At 33.3% G+C, this 10,558-nt stretch overlaps 1 protein-coding gene across 2 annotated transcripts; it reads right to left on the minus strand.

The window, feature by feature from the left end:
* On the minus strand, positions 1-1,266 carry LOC109014426 (transcription factor bHLH162). 2 transcript variants are annotated; one of them, XR_001999722.2, is made up of 4 exons: positions 1,068-1,252; positions 612-962; positions 301-496; positions 1-157 (listed from the first exon to the last, which is right to left on the minus strand). XR_001999722.2 is itself a non-coding variant. In XM_018996894.2 (3 exons), the coding sequence occupies exons 1-3, from the start codon at positions 1,191-1,193 to the stop codon at positions 422-424; spliced, it is 552 nt and encodes a 183-aa protein (XP_018852439.1). In that variant the 5' UTR covers positions 1,194-1,266; the 3' UTR covers positions 236-421. The 2 variants fall into 2 exon arrangements, 1 of the variants encoding a protein (XP_018852439.1); XM_018996894.2 differs by lacking the exon at positions 1-157 and having other exon boundaries at positions 236-496; positions 1,068-1,266.
* Positions 1,267-10,558: the final 9,292 nt, after the last annotated feature.

Raw genomic sequence — 10,558 nt, forward strand, 5'->3', positions numbered from 1 at the left:
AAACACGATTGATAGGGAATTAGTTAGTTATATAAACAATTAACTATATATATGGTTTTCCAATTGAACTTAGATCTTGTGTACTGATCATGTGTATATCATCCAGCTGATTTGATCAGCTTGTTGAAGCATTATATATGTGAATAGAGATCACAACCTGCATGACAAGTTTTTGTTGAAAATCTTCAGACTCAGCATACCCTAATTAACAAGTACTGTACAGTAATGCTCAGTGATTGATGGATATTGTGGAAAATCAGGAACGAATTTGTCCAATTTGATTTATTAATATAGTAGTACCTCTCCATCAGAAATATATTGCACTGATCATGAGCAGCTTGCAGCTAGCTTGTTTCGCAAGTGGATACAATTAAGCACACGGTGATGATCAAAACATAAATTCAAATTATACGATCAATTATCAATACTGACAAATTTTCTTTAGTCTCTCAGATATTCTTGCAGCTTCATAACCCATTAATGCCGACTCCCCAACCTACATGTTAAGATGATACCAAAAGCAAATCACAAATTCACGACAATCTTTCACAAAAAGTACTGGAAATTGAGAAGGAAGGAAGAAAAAAAAAGCAATAATAATTAATGGCTACCTTAGCATGTATTGTGTGAAACACGATATCATCAACAACGGTGAAATTGGCATTAACAATCTCAGTTCCTTCTTCATGAAGCACGCGAATGGTCTCATTGAACATGAACTGAAAATCCAACCCAGTTATCAAAACAACCTGTAAAGCCGAACCAATTTCACTAATCTCAATTTGTGGTGATCTTAGCTGCACTGACGAGTACGTCATTCCAGAACCATTTGTGCCTGCATTTGGCTTTTGATCAATGCCCATGAGGCTGTCTTTTTTCTCATTCATTTTCTCCAAGTTTATCTGCATCTTCTTTATATAGGTTACAGCTTCATCCAGTTGATCTGGGAGTGATGTAACTTCCTGCATATATAGTACCATACATATATATCAAAATTTCTTCATCTGTGAGCAGACGTTATAGTGTATATGTAAATGTATTGAGAGAGAGAGAGAGGAGAGAGAGACCCTTGAATTTTGATGGGGTACAAGAGAATTAAGCTCGGAGTAAAGGGCTTTCATTTGGTTTCTCCTATTTCGCTCAATGGTTTTGCGATCAGTACTTGATCTGGATGAACTAGGGTTGTTCTCCATCAGTAATATTATGAGGAGCAACACCAAGTCAACAGCAGAAGAAACGATCAAACGCGCGTCTCCACAGACATTGGTCATTAACTTATTGAAAGCTTTTTATCAGAGTATAAAGCCAAAGGTGAAAGTAAAATATTATCATTACCTGCCCCTGGAAAAAGTTTGCTGATTTGAGAGCCTGGTGGGGTAAGCTATGCTCGTTTTCTTCAAGGCCAATGCGACCACCTTTGACCGTTCACGTTTTAGAAATTAAACAGACAACTGTATGAATTTCGGCCTTAACAACCTTAATTATTATTACTATTTATAATATCAACTGATCTAGTCCATATTTAACACGGTGTTCTTTTCATTTTGTTGCTATTAACACCGGCCAATTAATATTGCAGATAATATCATGTGAATGCTTTGACTATTTCGAAAAGTTTTTGAATTTTCACACACACACAAATATATATATATATATATATATATATCATCAAATGCTGTTAAATTTCATGGAAATTGAATTACATTGCTTTTCAAATTAAAGTATATTATATGATCATGTTAGAAAAAGAAAATCATTACATATTAATGGCATACTCTTTCTTGCACCCTTCAACTAATAGTTGTTTTACTACTCCTTGCATGTACTCCGAAATACAAAACTTACATCCACATTGCATGACCTCCTACTGCATGCGACTATCGCCAAATGATCATGAGTATCCTCTCTCTCTCTCTCTCTCTCTCTCTCTCTCTCTCTCTCTCTCTCTCTCTCTCTCTATATATATATATATATATATATTATACAACATCTATTTTTGTCGTCTCATGCATGAGCATAGTTAGACTTGGACAAAGGGTGCTATTTAAAAAACAAAGTGGTATATAATTGGAATGTGCAATGTCATTTTTCCTAGTTTGGGACACCAAATATAAAACACTTGCTACTTAGAGTGTGGAAAATGCATCTAACCTTTGTATTATGCTTTTCCATATAGGTATACATGATGGACTAGAACGAACTTGATCTTTTCTTGATTAGGTAGAAATTTTTAAAATGCTATAGAAACCTCTATATATATATATATATGAGCTCTCAAATATTATTAATTAACTCATCGATCCATGGCAATTTGCTAGGGTACTGCAAATATTGCTTGAATGAACTGGAATGGAAGTAAGCTCAGCTAGCTGGTTAATGCATGGTTTGTTGTAGCATATATGCTCCATACATGAATAATCTATGTTTACTTTTGAAAATGAAATTCCGTAGTACTCTAGTCACTGATCAAACCAAAAAAGAAAAAAGAAAAAGAAAAAGAAAAGCCGAGTTAAAGATCGATGATCAAGAACATATGATCATCAAACAAAAGCTAAATGATCAAGGACCACCTGATTAGTAGTACTACTTGATCTTAGAATTATGTGTGTTGGAGTGTTACATCTCATATTGAAAGCATGGAATTAAAAAGGAAAGAAGAAATACTTAAAATAGATAGAAAGTCAGAAGAGGAAAATTAGTTATTTTAGTTAATTATGTTATTATATTGCTGATGTATTATAAATAGGACTCAAGTCTGATGTAAAGTTTCAATTCATTCAATTCAGTTGCTTACCAAGTTCACTTGCATTCTCTGTTTTTCGATATTTTTGTCTTCACCAAGTTCAGATTCAAGACTTCATCTAATTCTCAACATGGTATCAGATTGAAAACATACAACGCTTCCGCAACCTAAATTGATTGACTTCTCAAATTCTGCCTTGCGAAATTCTGCTATGGAATTCTTTCATCTATTATCTTTAAGTTTTCCTGCATTTTCTTGAACAAATTCTTGAAAATGAGTTATGGCGATCCTCCTCCTGTCAATCTCACTCCTGTTAATCCTCCTCCTGTTAATCCTTCTCCATTTAATTCTTCTCCATTTAATCACCCACTCATCAATCCTTTAGATGATTCCTCGAATCCATATTATATACATCCAAGCGACAATCCTGGTGCTTTATTAGTATAAAAAATCTTCAATGGAGATAACTTTGTTGCATGGAGTAGTTCGGTAGTCATTGTATTGACAATCAAGAACAAGTTACAATTTATAGATAGTTCAATTGTTCTTCCCTCTACTGATCAACTCGTTAAACACACAGCATGGTTAAGAGCAAATAATCTGGTTCTTTCTTGGTTGATGAATTCTATTTCAAAATAAATACGAAATAGCTTGTTGTTTATGGTATTTGCTATCGATCTTTGAAATGAGATTAAAGCCAGATATCTCAGGAATGATGGACCAAGGATTTTCCATCTAGAGAAATCTTTGAGTTGCATCAGTCAGGGTGCTTTATCTGTTACTGAATATTTCAATACCTTTAAGATTATTTGAGACGAGTACATCAGTTATAGGCCATTTCCAACATGCACATGTGGAAGATGGCAACATGCACTTGTGAACTTTTCAACTTTTTACAAATCAGACATCAATCTGATCATGTACTCAAATTCTTGGTTGGGCGAAATGATTCTTATATGTCTACCAGAAGCCAATTGCTGCTAATGGTTCCATTATCAAGCATGTCCAAGGTTTTCTCTCTACTGCTTCAAGAAGAAAGTCAAAAGCAACCTACAAATTCTGCTATATATAATAAGACGCATGCTTAGATGGCAAAGCAATTCAATCAGCAGAATTACCAGCTGAAATCTTTCAAGGACAAACCAAAGAAGTCTGCCCTACATTGTACTCATTGTGGCTACAATGGTCACACGGTGGACAAATGTTTCCAACTTCATGGTTATCCCCTTGGCTGGAATGGACCAAAGGGAAAAAGAAATGTGGCTTCTTCTCATGCTGCCATTACAACACCAAAGGTCTGCAATTCAAATAGTAATGAGTAACAAAAGTTTTGTTTTACTCCAGAGGAATTTAACAAACTAATGGCACTTGCAAATTCAGCACAACTCAATTCTTCCAACCATAATAATTTGCAACCAGCTGTTAACCTTATCACCACCTCTCACTTTTCTGGTAAACCCACCATAAGCCAACTCCATTTTCATGTAATTCTGTTACTTCTAAGTCAGATTCCAATTTATATTAGATTCTTGACATGGGTGCAACAAATCATATGATATGTTCACCACTTTTATACCATTCTACACCTAAACCAATTACTGCATCCATAAATCTTCCTAATGGTATTACAGTTTCAACTACACATATTGGTACTGTATGTCTCTCATATTCCTTACTTTTACATAATGTCTTGTGTGTTCCTAACTTTTCATTCAATCTATTATCTGTTTCTAAACTCACTAAACAATCTAATCTTTCTCTTACCTTTACTGCTTCCCATTGTCTTTTACAAGACCTGTCAATGGAGAAGATGATTGGGTTGCTCTTGAGAAAGAAGGACTTTACCATCTGACTCAAGCTTCATCAAAAGCTAAAATCTGTAATTCTTTTCAGTTTAATTCTGTACCTTTTACTTTATCCTCTACTCACAGACAATTAGATATATGGCATTGTAGATTAGGACATGTATCCAATTCAAGATTACATTCCCTCAAATAGATTAAATCTACTATCACTCTTGATTGTACAAATATTTGTGACATATGTCCTTTAGCAAGGCAAAGAAAGCTTCCGTTTTCTGTATCAGAAAGTAATTTCAATAAAAGTTTCAATTTGATTCATTGTGATATATGGGGTCCTTTTGGCACTATTTCTTATTCTGGTTTTAGGTATTTTTTAACTATAGTCGATGACTTCACAAGGTATGCTTGGGTATACATGATTAAAGTTAAATCAGAAGTGCCATCTTTAATCAAAACTTTCTGTAAAATGATAGCAAATCAGTTTTCTTCTTCTGTCAAAGCTATAAGGTCTGATAATGGACCATAATTCTTACTCACAAGATTTGATCATAAATATGGTATTTTGCATCAGAGAAGTTGTGTAGAAACTCCACAACAAAATGGTGTTGTGGAGAGAAAATATCAACATCTACAGAGCATTGCAAGAGCATTAATGTTTCATGCAAATCTACCATTAATTTTTTGGAGTGACTATGTGCTTACTGCAACACACATAATCAATAGAATTCTCACTCCTATCCTTCAAAATAAAACCCCTTTTGAAAAGATTTTTAATAAAACACTCAACCTTTCTCATCTAAAAGTTGTTTGCTACCTTTGCTTTGCATCAACATTAACTAGTCACAAACAAAAATTTGATTCAAAGGCCACAAAGTGCATATTCCTAGGATATCCTTATGATATTAAGGGGTATAAACTCATCGATCTAAACACCAATAAGATACTTGTTTCTCGGAATGTCATATTCCATGAAACAACTTTTCATTTCCAAGTGTTACCACAAAATCCTAAAACCCATTCTTTTATATTTCTTATTTCACAAATCTTTTCAGATTTACCTTCTAACAACTCATGCTTCAACTCATATCAAAATGTGGAATCTGAATCACCACATAATAATCATACTCCTTTCTCTAAACCTTATGCACATATTGAATCAGATTCACCTACATTTCCCTCTCCATCATCTAATTCAACTCACCCAGAAGTCCTACAGCTCAGAAAATTAACTAGAATTAAACAAAAATCTTCTTATTTGTAGGACTATTATTGTGGTAATGTCTCTTCATCTCAAAATGCAACTCATCATCTACTTCAACTAATTGCTCTCCAACTAAAGGTTTCTATTCTATTCACCCATTCCTTTCTACCAATAGACTATCTACATCACATAAAACCTTTTTAACGTATATCACAAATTTTCCAAAAGTCAAAACATACAAACAAGCTTCTAGACTACCTGAATGGCAAGCTGCCATGAAAAATGAAATTAATGCCTTGGAGTTAAATAAACTTGGGAGCTTGTTACTCTTCCTAAAAATAAAAAGATTATCGGTTGTAAATGGGTATTCAAAGTAAAATATAAAACTCATAGAACTATAGAGGCATAAAGCTAGATTTGTGGCAAAATGGTATACTCAGCAAGAAGGCCTAGATTTCTTTGATACTTTCTCTCCAGTGGCCAAGATTACATCCATTCAGTTAATACTTGTTGTAACTGCAACCGAATAGTGGCATCTCCATCAACTAGATGTAAATAATGTATTTTTGCATGGAGATTTACATGAAGAGGTATACCTAGAATTGCCTCCTGGATTGGCTGTCCAAGGAGAATAGAAAGTTTGTCGACTTTTAAAGAGCCTCTATGGCTTAAAGTAGGCCTCTAGGCAATGGTTTGCCAAGCTATCCAATGCTTTTATTACCTATAGATTTGTTCAAGGTAATTCTGACTGCTCTCTGTTCATTAAGAAATTTGAAAGTTCCTTTATGACTTTATTAGTCTATGTGGATGATGTGCTATTGGCAAGTGATAGCATTCTGGAAATTGAAAGGTTAAAGACATTTTTAGATGAAAAGTTCACTATTAAAGACTTAGGATAGCTGAAATACTTCCTTAGCTTGGAAGTTTTAAGGTCCAAAATTGGTATCTCATTATGCCAAAGAAAGTATGCACTTAACATACTTGAAGACACTGGTTTAATTGGATCAAAACCTGCTGCCTTCCCTATGGAATCTACTCTCAAGTTATCAGCAAATGATACCAATTTATATGAAGATCCATCAGGTTACAGAAGACTTATTGGCAAATTACTTTACTTAACTATTACAAGGCCTAATTTAGCCTATTCTATACAAGTACTCAGCCAGTTTTTAGCAAAACCTGCTGTCAGTCACCATCAAGCAGCCACTCGAGTATTGAGGTATCTAAAGACCACACCAGGGCAAGGTCTCTTATTTCCATCCTCATCAGATTTTCAATTAAAGGGTTTTTCAAACAGTGATTGGGCAGGCTGTGTAGATACTCGAAAGAGTGTCACTGGTTTTGCAATTTTTCTTGGCAACTCATTGATTTCATGGAAGTCAAATAAACAAGTTACAATTAGTCGATCATTTGTAGAGGCAGAATACCGAGCCCTTGCAACAACAACATGTGAAACTCAATGGCTTTTGTATGCATTACAAGACCTGGATATCAATCATTCATAGTCAGCTTTGTTATATACTGACAATAAATCAGCGATATCCTTAGCCACAAATCCAGTTCAGCATGAGAGAACAAAGTATATCTAGATTAATTGCATTTGATTAGAGAAGAATTGCAGCGTCAAACTCTTCCATATTCCATCGAGATTAAAGCTAGAAGACATACTTACAAAGTCCCTTGGATCTCTACATTTTCATCATAATCTTTGCAAGATGAACATCATTAACATCCATGTTCATCTTTGGGGTGTTGGAGTGTTACATCTCATATTGAAAGCATGGATTTAAAAAGGAAAGAAGAAAGACTTGAAATAGATAAAAAGTCAGAAGAGGAAAGTTAGTTATTTCAGTTTATTATGTTATTATATTGATAAATAGGACTCAAGTAGATGTAAAGTTTCAATTCATTCAATTCAGTTGTTTACCAAATTCACTTGCCTTCTCTGGTTTTCGATATTTTTGTCTTCACCAAGTTCAGATTCATGACTTCATCTGATTCTCAACAATGTGCAATAAAGCAATGAAACATGAATTCCCTGCCCGAGTGCTACTCCATAAGATCACTAGGCTCAATTAATTAGTGCAATTACAAATTGGCACTAAGCTGGGGGCATGAAATATTGGATGCTTGCTTCTACCATTTAGTTGCATTATGTGCAATAATATATATATATATATAGGCACTTCTTATATATATATATATACATACTACTTTTGTGATCTTCCTAGAGGTCATATATATAAATATATATATATATATATATATCTAGCCGACCATTTTTATACAAGTATATATATTATTTGAATATATAGTTCTATTGATTGGCCTGGCCTCATGCCACCCCGCGTGGTTGATGAGACATGAGTACAGGCCAATATTAATACGTACAGCATCCTCGTAGATGATACATACTATATATTGCGCCCTCATGATCAGTTTCAAACATCAGGCATGTGACTCTCTGTGAGGGAGCTGGGGAGGAAAGAAAAAGGAAAAATAGAGTGGATGCGGTCAATTGCCCCTAAGATTGCATGTGTTCATGATATAGTTGAATGGTTTTCGTTTACAGGCAGGCAGAAAACGTCAAGAGCACTATATCAAAAAAAGAGAAAAAGGAGAGATTAGTACGTACGTAGTCTCTAAAGTAGCTTTAATTGGGTCTTTTATTGGCAGAGCCACAAAATAAATGGGTGATCTTTAAGACAGAATTGAAGATGACAACTCTCCTCCTCCAAAGGAGGAACTACATGGGCCATCCTACTTTGGAATTTAACGTCCAATGCCACAAGAGAATCATCAGACGATGTTTTTTACAACCTGGTAGGATGCTATATATATATATATATATATATATATATATATATATATATATTTTGTTCCGTTCTTTTAGGGTTAAAAATCTTTAGTAGTACTGGTACTGGATTTCCATGCATGCATTTTCGTTAATCCTTGACATAAATGGCGCGAAAAAAAGAAAAGAAAAAAAAGGTCACTACTGTCGAGGTCAGCTTTATACATATATGGACATTTCACGTTGAGCAGATCGACCACAACATAGATATTATCTAGTTATCTTTTAGAACTTCTATATTAATTTTGGATACGTATGATCCGAACCCTAATCAATTCTTTCCAACAATATTGCTGCATGATCGAGAATTAAACGAGTTAGATAATTGATGTGGCTCTGTTTTGCCATATATATATACAGTACTCATGTACTGTGGATGTACGCATGCCATGCCGGCCTGGGAAATAAAATATGAAAAAGTAGATCAGAAATCCAAAGTATTTCTGGTGCAAAATTATTACAAAACAAGAAAATTATAATTTGAAAGATGAATTGCGTCTGCAGAAGTAAGTACTACTGTTGTAGATAAAATCAAGATCATGACCTAGCTGATCTATCTCTATCTCTATCTCTATCTCTTATCTGTAAGTGGGTCATGATTGCCACATTGTGGACATATATTATCACGTACTCCTTGTCTGTCGGGTTCCTTGGAAACTCGTCTTTACGGATTAATTATTCGAGGGCCTTCAGACTCATCAGGCCATGTACACTTTACAGAAGCAATTTCAATTGTTGATCAAGATAAGTACTGATGCCTACGTGCAGCTTTAATATATATATATATATATATATATATATATATGATCTACCACCAAGAATATTACCCTATCCAAGGGATTGCAATTGGGGATCGAACCAGGCCAGTGCTCCCAAAATATGTTCCAAAAATTAAAACAAAAAAATCTATTTATAAGTCTTATTTTTTATACACTCAGCATAATTACTTACGTGGAAGCGGTCCCATTATAATGCTTTTTTTTATAATTATTTTTATAATTTTTTAATATGTTTTCAATTTTTTTTAAATCCTAACTTTTGTTCATGCCTATGGATTATATGTGTCAAAGTCTGCCTGTGATCACATAAGTTTTATAACAGATAAATGTTATAACTACAAAAATATTTCATAAAAATATACTTATAAATTGATGTAACTTATTGTGATACGTTAAATTTATTTGACACTATAAGTAATTTAACAATATGACATATCAAATCAAAGTTACGTCATTTTATGAGTTTATATTTATATTTTTTTTTTTTATCAAAGCATTTCTCTTTACAACAATGAAAGAAATGAGTCTTGTATATACTTAATTGATAAAACTGAACTTTTTTTTTTTTGTTTTTTGTCTAAATAAGAAATAAACACGATCTTAGACATTTTTTCAATCTCAGAAGAAAACAAGAAATAATATATATTGACTTGAGAATAAATATTACAACTACTTTCTTATAACTTTCTAGAAGGTTTTTGCATTATTTTTTATTGGAAAACAGAATGGTTTTGTTGGCGCCATATGTGCCATATATAATATGGTGAGGTGGGGAGTTTCATTATTGTTTTGTCCTTTTATGGTTTGGTAAGCAAAAGCACGATTGGCTCCTCATCTTTTACACTAATAAAATGAATAAAACACAAAAGTACCTCCACAACATAAACCATTAACCCTTCTTTTCTCGGCATGGAACCCAAAAAAAAAAACTCTCAAATGACGAGGCTTTTACCAATTCAATCTTCAATTAAATCTCAAGATTTTCTTTTTTGAAAAAAAATATATTTAAAAGAGGTTTAAATAGTGTGTTAATATGAGATCAGTTGATATGAAAGTTGAAAGTTAAATAAATTATTATTATGATATTATTTTTTAATATTTTTATTATTTTTATATTTGAAAAAATAGAATTATTTATTGTATTTTGTGTAAAAATTTTAAAAAATTATACTGATTAAA

Source organism: Juglans regia, chromosome 4 (assembly GCF_001411555.2).
Source record: "Juglans regia cultivar Chandler chromosome 4, Walnut 2.0, whole genome shotgun sequence".
In the NCBI taxonomy this organism is placed as follows: Eukaryota; Viridiplantae; Streptophyta; class Magnoliopsida; order Fagales; family Juglandaceae; genus Juglans; species Juglans regia.

Bases quoted from the DNA above. Each gene is read 5' to 3' on its own strand.
- LOC109014426 (XM_018996894.2), bottom strand. From the start codon at position 1,193: ATGGAGAACAACCCTAGTTCATCCAGATCAAGTACTGATCGCAAAACC. The intron at 963-1,067 runs GTCTCTCTCTCC...CTATATATGCAG, and splicing joins TACCCCATCAAAATTCAAGG to GAAGTTACATCACTCCCAGA. The intron at 497-611 runs GTAGCCATTAAT...CTTAACATGTAG, and splicing joins TTCACACAATACATGCTAAG to GTTGGGGAGTCGGCATTAAT.